The sequence below is a fragment of the Pelodiscus sinensis genome, chromosome 4, assembly GCF_049634645.1.
Source record: "Pelodiscus sinensis isolate JC-2024 chromosome 4, ASM4963464v1, whole genome shotgun sequence".
Classification (NCBI taxonomy): domain Eukaryota; kingdom Metazoa; phylum Chordata; order Testudines; family Trionychidae; genus Pelodiscus; species Pelodiscus sinensis.
The window spans coordinates 29,702,501-29,715,324 of NC_134714.1; the positions used below are offsets into that span (position 1 = coordinate 29,702,501).

At 42.1% G+C, this 12,824-nt stretch overlaps 1 protein-coding gene across 13 annotated transcripts in view; it reads right to left on the reverse strand.

The window, feature by feature from the left end:
- UNC79 (unc-79 subunit of NALCN channel complex) overlaps positions 1-12,457 on the reverse strand; it is a 170,733-nt gene extending 158,276 nt beyond the window's left edge. For 7 of the 13 annotated variants that reach the window (XM_014578879.3, XM_025189926.2, XM_025189924.2 and 4 more), the window contains exons 1-2: positions 7,542-9,221; positions 4,013-4,133 (exon numbers count right to left, since the gene is read on the reverse strand). In XM_014578879.3, coding sequence (XP_014434365.2) covers positions 4,013-4,133; positions 7,542-7,572 — 152 coding nt within the window. In that variant the 5' untranslated portion in view covers positions 7,573-9,221. Of the gene's footprint in view, positions 1-4,012; positions 4,134-7,541; positions 9,222-11,848 lie in introns of those variants that run through there. The other 6 variants (XM_075926674.1, XM_075926676.1, XM_075926675.1 and 3 more) reach the window with 6 other exon arrangements.
- Positions 12,458-12,824: the final 367 nt, after the last annotated feature.

A 12,824-nucleotide genomic window follows, 5' to 3' on the forward strand; every position in this document is an offset into this window, starting at 1 on the left:
GCTGCAGTCAGGCATACTTGATCTGTCCAGTATGCAGATGTTATACAGTTATAATATAATCTACCCTAATAAAAGTTGCTGCATAGTTTTATTTCTTATTACGCCTGTAAATTATTTTGGTTTCTGCTACCCACTGTCCATCCCAAGATAAGTGACAATAAGTTTGGTCTGATAGTTTTTATGAAACCATAAACCAACCAAGCTCTATTAGGATTTTAAAAGTGAATTATCAGAGTGCAGATTCCTCTTTTTTGGATTGCTTTTTTAATTTTCTTGACTTTTATATGCTACATTTTGCAGCTCCTGATTCAAGATGTTGTAGGTATCAAACTACATTTAACCCCTTGCTCTGAACAGGGTCTACTCACTAACCCCTTCATTTGCCAACATATCACTCCCCAGAATCGCTACCACCTGACAGCAAAACTTTCAGGAGGAACTTTCTAGCATTAATAAATCCTTGTTTTGGAAAGTGTATGGCAGTGATAGCTAACATTTATCTCAGGGTCTTCCTCCTCCTTATTATGAAGGCAGGACCCATGAAAACTGCAGATCCCATTATACAATACTCCATCTTGATCGTACAGGCCTTTGATTCAGTTCAGGTATTAGAAATGAGCTCCGGCCAAAGCCCCAGTTCCTATCACCCCAAAACTCAAAGGTTCCATGGATATGGATTTGCAGCTAACCCAAAGCTCTATAAAGCAACCAGTCAAAACTCCAGATCCAATGATTCTCCTGAACTTTAAGTAGGCTGCAGATTAAGATCTGGCCACAGTAGTTTCTATTCAAAATGGAGCACTGTACACTGAGACCTGTAGTAACTGCAGGCCACTTCCATGATGAATCTGATCCACTATATGCAAATGAGTTGCCAATACAGCTCTCAATTGGCCAAAGCTTGGGCTGCCTTGCTGCAACTGAGGCCATTCTCCAAATTACTAGCTTTCAGAGGTATTTCTTTCAGAAATGGTACCTCCACACAGGGGAAAGCAATAAAAATATCTTGTGCATTAATAACTGTTAATTAAGTAAAAGAATTTTGTCTATTGTTAAGAAATGCACAGAATGAGGTTTTTTCTAAGACAACAAGACAGAGGCAGGTGTTCTGTAAGAGATTTATTATGTCCTAGGTCAATCCTCAAGTAAGGGAGGAAAGGCTGGAAATGAATAATGCATGAAACTTAAATTCATGCTGTAATGTAAAGAAATGCTTCTGCCCAAAGAGAAAATTGAGGAGGAGCTAAATGAATCAATGTGTTATGCATTGTGTATGGTGATTGTATGTGATGTTTATCCATAAAAAGTAAATTCCTCACTTTTTTCAACCATAGCCACTTCTTCCCACCCCCACCCAGAGCCTGTTACACATTCAAATGTATATAAACAAGAGGACCAAGGTTGCAACTAAACTGAAGCTATTGGCATTACACCAGATATAACTTTGACCCAAAACAGGAGGAGTCCCCCACTCAGAAGAACTAAGTCAATGTGTTTAGAACTCAGGAAAGTAATTGTCCTGCCAAGGTACAACAGGCTGCAAAAGCTCCACCTGCTAAGGCATAGTACACTAACAACTAGATTGTGAATATGTGACTGCATTTTGTACTCCGCTGTGCAATAATGAGTGTGGACAAGGTCCTAATGTGAGAGGCAGAAAGAAGACTTGGAATGCATTCAAGTCACTCAGGGAAACTCTTGAACAAGCCAACATCCTGAGATGTTTATTTAGGATAATTCTACTTAAGGTTACTGAAGGGGGAACTATGTACAATTAACTGGAGTTTCCTTCTTGCCATGCTCAATGGAGGTTAAGGTGTTTTGTCTATCCCTGTCCTGGTTTCATCATGTGTATGAAGTTGTGGTAAGTTCACACCACAGCACCCAAGTCCAGAACCAGGTTTTAAACACTCCAAAGTTGCAGGAGGTATGGATTGGGAGGGGTTGATCTGGCCTATTTTAAGGTAATAGCCTATATGAAATTCAGATCTAGACGCAGAGCTGGATTTCTAATGCCCTCGCTCTAATTTTGGGGATGTTCAGATCCAACATTTTGATTTGCCCATTATAAAGAAAGACACCATCTATAAAATTATATGCAAATCTAAGCACACGCTGTGAGCACCAGCTCAACCTTTATCAAATTCAGGGTAATTAATACTAAGGTTTTGGTTCAGTCCAACCTCTAGTGTGAAATAAAGAAGCTAAATGGAATTGCTCCCTTCCTATGGAATTAACAATTCTGCAGGCTTAAAACAACCACATGTAAAAGGGAGTTATGCAGACATTTAAATTCTGTTTTTATAGCCAATAAAATGAGTTGCTTAACTCAATGGAGCAACTTGAAGTCTCATAAGGTATAAAAAAATTCTTACCAAGAATACATTGTGCAATGTACTGTTCTGAGCAGAGTTAGGTGACACTGTGGTAAAATGCATTCACCTTGTCTATGCTGCAAATTTCAAAGGTGCTGACACTGATGGAGTTCCACCCAAATGGGATTATCTTAGTGCACAGCTTTGAACAAGTCACTAACGAGAGGTGAGAGAGAGAGGGAGAGTGCATGCTCACAATCCAAAATAATTTGCATGGCTGAATAGCTTGGTAGGTCCACTCAGCTTATGCACAGGCTGTTTTGCTGCACACAGAATCTTGTTTTTCAAATGTTTCAAACCTGATTTTCAAATGTTTTCATTGTTTGATTAGCTAATTAAAAATATACTGACATGGAATAAGAACCATATTTCTTAGCGACTCTTAATATCCCTCTGAAGATTTTTGGCTATTAATGTAACATATTAATAGAATCACATTCCGTCTGCTGGACCTAAAAGAGCCGTTTAAGTTAATATAAGTGAGTTAATCAACTAACATATTCAGTAAGCTAAAAATTTCATGATGGCTTACTGATTCTATTAATGAAATCTAGGAATATGAAGTATAAACACAACTCTTGACAGTTTGCAGTCAAGAAGGGATTCTGAGGGTAATGTGTATTTCTACATATGTATTTCTCCCTTGAACATAGAAACAAAATCTGAATTGTTTCTGAATTCCATGATCTCTGAATGTGGACTCTCAATTATTTTTGTATTAAGTTTTAATACTTGCTTAACATTTTTTCAAGCAAGAGAGAACACTTCTTATCTCCAAAAAATATTAATGGCCACACTTCCAAAGTAGCCTCTGAAACAGTGCAATTTTACAAGTGTATGTATTTTCACAGGTGAAAATCAGATAGTTATACATACAAATGCAACTTAAACTCACAACTGTCTGCATATGAAATATTATGCCAAAAAATGTACAAAAATACATCTGCAATATCAAAAGATATCGAAAGGGCAATTAGAAAATTTGGGTCAACGAATCCATTATATTGTGGGAGAACTGGAATACAAGTAATGTTCCCAATGAAGTTGCACACCTATCGGATAGCTCTCTTTAACAAGTTGACAGGTAATATTACCTGTCAAAATCTATTCTGTAATCATACTTAATACTTATTGATTTATGCATTGCAACTAGAGTGGACTAAACCAAATCCTTAGATCAGAGCAATTCTGAACTATTAATGTCATGTGTGCCTATGGCCATTGCTATAACAGGCTGAAACAAAATCAAGATTTGAAAGCCCACTGAACTACGGGACAGCTTTGCTTCTAGTTCTGCTGTTTAGGCTCATCTCAATAGGACCCTACAGCTTTTGGATTGTCAGAGAGGTCACGGTCAGAAACTGGTGAAATTTTATAGCAACCTTCTCTCTTCTTTACTTCAAGCGCTAACCTATAGTGGGGCCAAGTAAACCAGGTTTTGTTTTAGAGTCAGTCACTCACAGTCAGCTCAATTGAGCAAATTGGGCAACAGTCACTGTTGTGATTCATTTGTACCATATTTTGTATTAAATTGAGATCTGACTCCTTCTGGTTGATCTATAAGATCCATTAACCAAGAAGAAATCAATAAATATCCCCTTACATTTTTCTCTTGAAGAGCATAATTTAAAACTTACCTCAACAAAGTCTGAGAAAAGTATTTCAGAGTGTTTGCAATGTCAGTTCCAGAGGGCACAGGATAAATATTGTGAAGAACACGGTTATGGTATTCCTGTAGGTAGCGGATCTTGGAAGCAACTAGATTAAAAAAAAACACAGACATTTTTATTTAGTTTAGTTCCAGTTAAGTCACCACATCAGTTTTCTACCCCTATTGTTAAAATTAATGCAAGGAAATAAACTTTAAGAGACAAATCTTTCCTATCTTTATAGTGGCTAAAGGAACTGAATACTCTAATGAAGGAGAGATGAAAAAGAAAATATTTTATATAGAATCTTTAAATCTGTTTTAGTTGTACTCTGTCAAGTAAACAGTTAGGGCATGTCTACACTACCACCCTAGTTCAAACTAGGGTGGTAATGTAGGCAACCGGAGTTGCAAATGAAGCCCGGGATTTGAATTTCCCGGGCTTCTTTTGCATAAAGCCGGGCGCCGCCATTTTTAAATGTCCACTAGTGTGGACTCCGTGCCTCGTGGCTACATGCAGCACGGAGTCCGCACTAGCGGACATTTAAAAATGGCGGCGCCCGGCTTTATGCAAATGAAGCCCGGGAAATTCAAATCCCGGGCTTCATTTGCAACTCCGGTTGCCTACATTACCACCCTAGTTCGAACTAGGGTGGTAGTGTAGACATACCCTTAGTGCCTATCTACTGAGATTCATGGATCTCAAACTTAATTTATAATGTTATAAGCTGGGTGAAATCTTGTTATGAGTTGAGTTCAAACCTCTTTGATCCTGGTAGATGTGAACTATAAGTATAAGCTTCACCTAAGACAAAAGATTTGCATGAATCTCAGGAGCTCCAGTCTGAGTATTGTTTAGGGTATATGTGTGGATGCAAGGGAAGAGAAATCATTCAGAAACTAAGGTCAGACAAGAACAGATTGAGTGAGAGAGAGGGCCTGCAGTAGCAACTGAAGGCATATGGCTAACCTAGTAAGAAACCTAGTAAGACATTTTTGGATCAGAGGCTCAGGCTGAAAAGAGGTTTTTTGGTGCTGTGAGCAAAAGAAACTGTTTCTTTCTGAACTCAGAGACTCAGGACTTTGCACATGTTTGTAAACAAAATAAACTGTATGCAAGAAATACCTGACTACCACCAATTTCTACTCCCAACTGGAACATCTACAGGGATCCAAATTTTCACTAGCCACTCAGATAAAAAAGGGACAACAATAATTATTCATTTAGTAAGTCACACAATACCCATGTGAAATGAATAAGTATTACTATGGTCAATTTATGGATGGATAACCTGAGGCAAAGAGAGATTCAGTAGTTTTCTCTAGGCTATCTTGTGAATCAACTATGTAAGACTATGTGTATTGTTTATTGAAATCTATAGCCGGTAGCCTAGTCAGGGTGAGGTGGAGTCAGGGATGGTTCAGAGAAGCTTCTCTACAGGGAAGTGCAGGGGGGAAATGTAACTTTAGAGGGAATAGTATTTTCCTTATTCTAATCAGTATTAGCTGAAAGCGTCTCTATCTGTTCTCATTTCCCATTGTCATATGATGACAAAATACAGAAATGGGAATACATCTCAACAACGCTGATAAGAGGCAGCAAGTGGGGGGAAGCAACTCATCGAGTTGACTATCCAATAAGCATTTGATTTTAGGATAGTCGACTAGTTGACTAGTCACTTACACCCCTACCTGACTGCTCCTTTTGAAGTCAGTGTTAAAAATCCCATTGACTTCAGCGAAAGCAGAATTGGGTCAGTTCTAGCATTGTTGAAAATCCTACCCTATAACTAAATAAAATAATTTAGGAACGAGGCCATCCATGACAACATTTACTCTTGAACACATTTACTGCATATATTTTGCTTTGATCAACTCCCACAGTAAACTATTTTATATGTTTATTAAATATAAAAACTATAGTAAAAATACTCAAGTTGTGAAGTCAAGCACTCAAAAGTTGGGAAATATCAGAATTAAGGTTGCCTATGCAACCTGAATTCAGCCTCTGGGATGTATGCATTATGATACTCATTAAAAATGATACTATTTTTAATTTAATATTTTATTTTTTCCACAGGATACCTGCACAAAAGAGTGTATGCCAAAAAGGGAGCTTAGGTTGAGGTTGTATGTCTTATTTTATGGATAAAATTCATATTTTTTTAAAAAGTCCCTTCAAAGGCTTCTTTTTTCCAGTGTGCATTTTTTCATGTTTGTATCTTTGCACAAGAAAATATTTGTATAAACAAGCTATATTTCTGCATTCAACTGGGTATTACTGGCTTTTTTTATCATTCTAGTCATATATTGTCCTCAACTATCCATTCAGTGCAATCAAAACAATGGGTGTGACCAAAAAATAAAAGGCTAAGGACTCCGGTAGCAAAAATCATGTTCTGAGTTCTGAATGACTACAGCATAAGCATGTTGGCTACGTCTACACTGGCCCCTTTTCCGGAAGGGGCATGTAAATTTCACGAGTCGTCGTAGGGAAATCCGCGGGGGATTTAAATATCCCCCGCGGATTTCCCTACGACGACTCGTGAAATTTACATGCCCCTTCCGGAAAAGGGGCCAGTGTAGACGTAGCCGTTAAGTTTTATTCAGTGATTATGCATGATAAGGAAGGATTTCTTTACCTCCACCACAATATCTGTAACCTTCTGGTTAGAGCTGGTGCATCTGCGTTCTCCACTTGTGAGCAAAATAGGATCTCATTTAAATAGATAAAGCTCTTCAAGGATAGCATGTATTCTCCCTGGCTGTGTCTACACTGGCATGAATTTCCGGAAATGCTTAAAACGGAATACTATTCCGTTTTCAGTTATTCCGGAAAAGGAGCGTCTACATTGGCAGGCTGCTTTTCCGGAAAAGCCCCTTTTCTGGAAAAGCATCTGTGGCCAATGTAGATGCGCTTTTCCGGAAAAGAGCCCCGATCGCCATTTTCACGATCGGGGCTTTTTTCCGGAAAAGACTACTGGGCTGTCTACACTGGCCCTTTTCTGCAACAGTGTTCCGGAATAAGGACTTATGCCCGAGCGGGAGCAGAATAGTTTTTCCGGAATAGCGGCTGATTTTGTACAGTAGAGCATTGTTGCTTTTCCGGAAATTCAAGGGCCAGTGTAGACAGCTCGCAGCTTATTCTGGAAAAGCGGCTGATTTTCCGGAATAAGTGGCCCAGTGTAGACACAGCCCCTATGTATGTATATTATTACTGTTTATTGATACAACCTTATAGGCGTAACTGGCCCTTTACAAATATGTAAGTATTCAGATCCCTGTTCCAAAATCTTGTTAGACAACTAAACTATACAGAACAGAACATCCTTTCTATAGATGCTCAGATTCTATGGTAATGAGGGTCACATAAATATAGGGATTAGCTTAAGAGAGAGCCTTTCCTATTTACATGTTGTTTGTGATGACACACTCCCCAGTGTAAAGGATATGAAGCCTAGTAGATCTGTAAAATAATCAGATCACAAATCAGAGTTCTTAACCAAAGAACAACTCACAGATGGATTTACAGTTCATTGCAGGTGCCATGCTACGCAGTCAGATGTCCATAACTGGAATAGGAAAACCAATGCCAAAGATATTAGTCAAGCTGTATTTTAAAGAGCCTCCTTCATCTCTACAGCTACTTCCTCTCAAGAAAGGGCAAAGCATGTTGGCAGTGCATGTGCATTTAAACACCCAATTTTGTCTTGGAGCCTTACTGAGATTTGTGGAAAGTAGGAAACTTGTTTATTTCTACTAAGAGGATTAGTGCCCAAATGAAATCAGTCAAAATAAAAGAACATTCATAATGCAATAGCACAATAATAATGTTGTTTGTAAAATGAATCACTTTGCTACCAGACCACACCTCTCAGAGAAATTCAACTACGTCATGTCCTAGGTTACCAAATTATTTTTTTAATGAAAGCACTACAAAAAACTCCAAACCTTGGCACCTAAAGATAGGCTCCTAAAGCCAATGCAGGCATTGGATTATAAATAACTGACTTTGAAAAGTCCTGAACACCCACAAATCCTATTATCTTTAATAGGAAGTGCATGTGATCAGTACATTAGAAAATCAGGCCATTTTTACTGATGGGCCTACACATGGATTTAGAAGCCTAGCTTTAGCTATCCATTTTTTAAAATATTGACATACATATCTGCTAAATTCAATGTCTATCTCCATACTGCATGTGTATCTAAACTCCCAATTTCCTCTTTGAGGAAAAGCAAGTCAAGTGTAAAGTCTATGTTGCATTCTTTGAAGATGATCTCCTTGATTGTTTCAAAATTCTCGCAGGAAAATGAAAGGTAGTAAGCATTCCTAGAACATTACTTACCACAATTAGATGCCAATTTTTGTTACTGGAGAGGAAAGGGTAATTAATTGGTGGTCTCCAGGTTTTTTCCTGTCAGTAGATGCTATTCTGGGCAAAAGTTCAGCTCCACTGGAGTGCTGTGGTGTTAGGCCTAATGCTGAGTATCACTGATTTTACTTTTCAGAATATGCTCAAGGTGAGATGCACATAGGGGCTAAAGAAGAGTAGCGTAAGAGATGACCTCCTGTGACTAGCTGTCACCATTATACCATTTGTTAGGATGACCTGGTACCACTAGGGGACAAATTGCTGTTTGGTTATTCATTCCTGCATGGTTCCACACCACCAACAATTTAGGATTGGAATTTTTGCTCTTCAATGTATTCTTTCACTTTAGTGTTTTCTAATATTCCATGGCAAAAATCTGGAGTCATCATGGCTTGTTACGCCTACCTTAGACAATCTGGTTCTTGCCTGTCAGTCAAGCAGGACCGTAGTAGTGGCAGCATCAGTTGAGGCTTGTGGGGTAGCTTGGCAGTGGCATATAAGCCTATTTAGTTCTTGTTGGAAAATCATCACCATTTGTCAAAAAGTGCAGGTGAAAGAGAATTGGAATTATGCAAAGTGCAAATAAACACACTTAATGATACCATAAAGCTCAGCTAGGAGGAGCCTTGATAAACATATTATAAAACATAAGTTCAGTGGGTCAGGAATGGCACAGGAACTATCCATTTTCTGGATCTCCAACCTAAAGCATCATGAGGTGGAGAAAGTCAACCACAGGAACAGAACAGAGGAAAATTCCGTGATCTGGATCCATAAATGAATCTCCATTTATAACCAAGGTACACATCAAAACTGTAAAAAGGGGGCTGAGTCCATAAAACTAAAAGAAACAGGGAGAAGGCAGTGCCAGCATAAGGGCTCCAGAGCTGCACTAGTGGAAGAGAGAGTAAATAGCAGTCAGAAAAGTGAGTGAAAGAAGAAGCTCAAAGTACAAAAATCCAGTGTGTATATATATATATATATATATATATATATATATATATATATATATATAAATCAGAAGTGAAATATAGAGTAGTATGAAAAGGGGGAGGAGAAGGTTCAAAAAATGTGGGAGAAACAGAGAAAAGAGTAGTACAATGGGCAAAAGCAGAACATAGCACTATTCAGAGAGGGAGTATCAGAATCTTCTCTTTAATTTTTAAGAACATAAGAATGGCCATATTGGGTCTGACCAAATGTCCATCCAGACCAGCATCCTGTCTTCTGACAGTGGCCAATGCCAAATGTGCCAGAGTGAATGTACAGAACAGGTAACTATCAAGTGATCCATCCCCTGCCACCCATTCGCAGCGCAGACAAACAGAGGCTAGGGATATCGTTTCTTGATTTATAAAAATGCATCCTCCTTAAAGGATGCATCTAGGCCATCCACACAATATTTAAAAGACAAAAATGTCAGTTACTGTAACTAAGGGTACGTCTACACTAGCCCCCTAGTTCGAACTAGGGAGGCTAATGAGAGTGACCGAAATTGCAAATGAAGCGTGGGATATTTAAATCCCGCGCTTCATTTGCATGTTCCCGGGCGGTCGCCATTTTGGAAACTGACTAGTCCGGAATGACTGCCAGCATCTACATGCGGCAGAGAAGCGCAATTCCAAGATAAACCCCTTAGTTCGAATAAACAGTTAATCTCGGAATCGCGCTTCTCTGCCGCGTGTAGACACGGGCAGTCAGTCCGGGCTAGTCAGTTTCCAAAATGGCGACCGCCCGTGAACATGCTAATGAAGCGTGGGATATTTAAATCCCACGCTTCATTTGCAATTTCGGTCACACTCATTAGTCTCCCCTAGTTCGAACTAGGGGGCTAGTGTAGACGTACCCTAAGAGATTAACCCCCCAAAGTTCTTAAAAAATGCTCCTTTGGCCTAATCACTAAACTATAACCTGAAGATTAATAGCTGTGGACCAAAGACGGAAGTGAATTTCAACATCCAGAAATGTCAGATGCAATGATTCCAGAAGCACTCTAAGCCCTTGATCACAGAGCAGTCGCAACACACTATTAAGAGAGTGCAACAGAAGAAAAGGTTAAACAGGATTCAGTACTGGTCTACAGTGGCAATTTTCTTAAAATGTCTTGTTATCACACTAGCAACTATGCCAGTTATTAACATTAATAACAACTGCGGAAGTGCTGATGGAGGTCAGCTGCTTGCATTCGAATCACCATCATCTCGCTTCGTAGGCAGAGTAGATCTAGACAACATGGTGGTTAAAATGTCAGTGGCTGCTAGCAGCAACTCTGGGGTATAAGTCAATGAAGGTCCTCCAGTGTTTGTTAGCAACAGGGAAAATAGGTTGAAATAATACAGAGGAGACAAGGCAAGAGAAAGATAACCCCTGTCCATTCACAGAAGATGACTGTCATGAGCAAGAACAGTAGGCCAGCTTTTCTGCTCCATCCATGAGCTTCTTCATGAGTACTCCACTTCTAAGACCATGAAGGTACCACATGTTCAATCTTTGGACTCTCTCCTGAAGCTCTTGTGCCAGTTAGTTGGGCAACATTTTGATACGGACACTGGGATCTAAGCTAAAACCTCATTTCTTCATACAAATCACTGGAGCTGTCAGCTTCGTTTGGGTCATTAGTGATCAGAGTTAGTAATTAAGAAGTGTTCAGCTCTGTATTTTATCACTAAATACATAAGTCAAACCAAGCTAATCAATCATTTCCTCCTCTTCCCATTCCCCCAACAGGTAATTATGTTGCTTTCCCTTTAATGGAGCTTATAGATATTACCTCACTGGTAAACACACAAAGCAAGAGGTGAAACGTTTAACGACTATTCAAAACAACCAAATCAGAGTGGAGTGTTTGGCGACAGGGTTTAATATCAATACAGGTCCCTGTACAGTATAGAAAATTCACTAAGTGCACTGCTTCATTGTGGAGAGGGCAGACACTGAAAGTTATGTACACCAGCACTGAACCAAGGCTGGGAAGCTTTAACCCACAGCTGCCATTTACAGCAATGAAGCCTGATCAAAGATCTAAACCTAGGCTGTAACCAGAACTAGGTCCAGGGCCTGGCTTCCCTTCTAGCCTCCTTCCCCTTGCCTTGAAGCCAGGCAGAACAGCCTTCGCGTTGCACTGGGCTCTATCTCATGCAGAGCACCAGTGGGCACCCTTGTGAAATAAGTCGCACTGCGGAGACAGCCGGAGCCCCCCACACAGCTCGGGACGCCGTGACAGGCAGTGCCCCCTCTTCCTCCAGCCCCGCGGATAAATTGCAAGGCGTCGCTTCATCGATCCCACGGGCTCACCCTCCGCCGCCCGCTGCTGCTGCTGCCTGCCGGCCCTGGGATGAGGTCCCAGGACCATGGACAGTGCAGCGGCCGTGGCGCACCCAGCCGCCCCACAGCCCTCGCTGCTCCGTTGCTGCCCGGAGGGGGGGCAAGGAGCCGCCGCCGCTACTTACACTGCTCCGCTTTGGTGGACATGGCGTTGCGCGGGGGGGAGGGGAGATGTTTCGCCCCAACGTCGGGGCCTTTGGGCGCGTCTCTCTCCCTCAGCCCGCGATGAGCAGAGGCGAGCGGCAGCGCGAGCCCCGGGCCTCCCGCCCCGCCGCCGCGATCATGCTCGCCACGGCCAAGGCGCCCCCCCCCCACACCGACCCCTCGCAGCTCAGGGCAGGTTCCCGGAGCGGCAAAGGAGGCTCGGGCAGGGGGCGCTGGCGAATTGCACAGTGCGCTCCGCCGGCAAGGGGAGGAGGAGCAATACGGGTCCCAGGGAACAGCCTCTTAAAGGAGACGCGGCTCGTCCCTAAACCGGGGAGGGGGCTGGGAGATGACCGCGCCCGATTGAGGCTGGAGCGGATGTTTTGCACTCCCTCTGCGCGCACCCCCCTTCGCATCACACGCACGTTTCCCTTGCGTATCGAGCTGGCGTCTCCTCCCCGAGCGGCAGAGCGATCAAAGGGAAAAGCCCGCCGAGGCTGGGAGTAAATGGGCGGGCTTAACCCCAGGCTCGCCAGTGCCCCGCTTGGGCTCTGTTTTCAAGCGAAAAGCACACGCGCTCGGTTTTCACACACACTGACTGCAGAGCGCCCCGTCTGCAGGGGGCCTCCCCTGCGCCAGAGTAATGACTTGTATAAACGGGAAGCGCCTGCCCCGGGCAGTGCCTCCCCCGCTCCGCCCGGGAGCTAGCTGTGAGGCCCAGCCCCTTCAGCCTGTGTTGACTGTCCAGCTGCTCCCAGGCGGAGCTCAAGGCCTCAGCCCTGCCCTTCCTAGGCAAATGCCTTATCCCCTAATCCACTCAAGAATCCACCCCACCTCCCTACCTTCACTGGGTCCCCTTATCCTGCCTTCCTTAGGCGGGAGCCAGCTCCATCCCGTAAACCACTAGGCCACTGCAGAACTCATCCCACCTGCCTACCTTCAGGCCAATCCCTTATC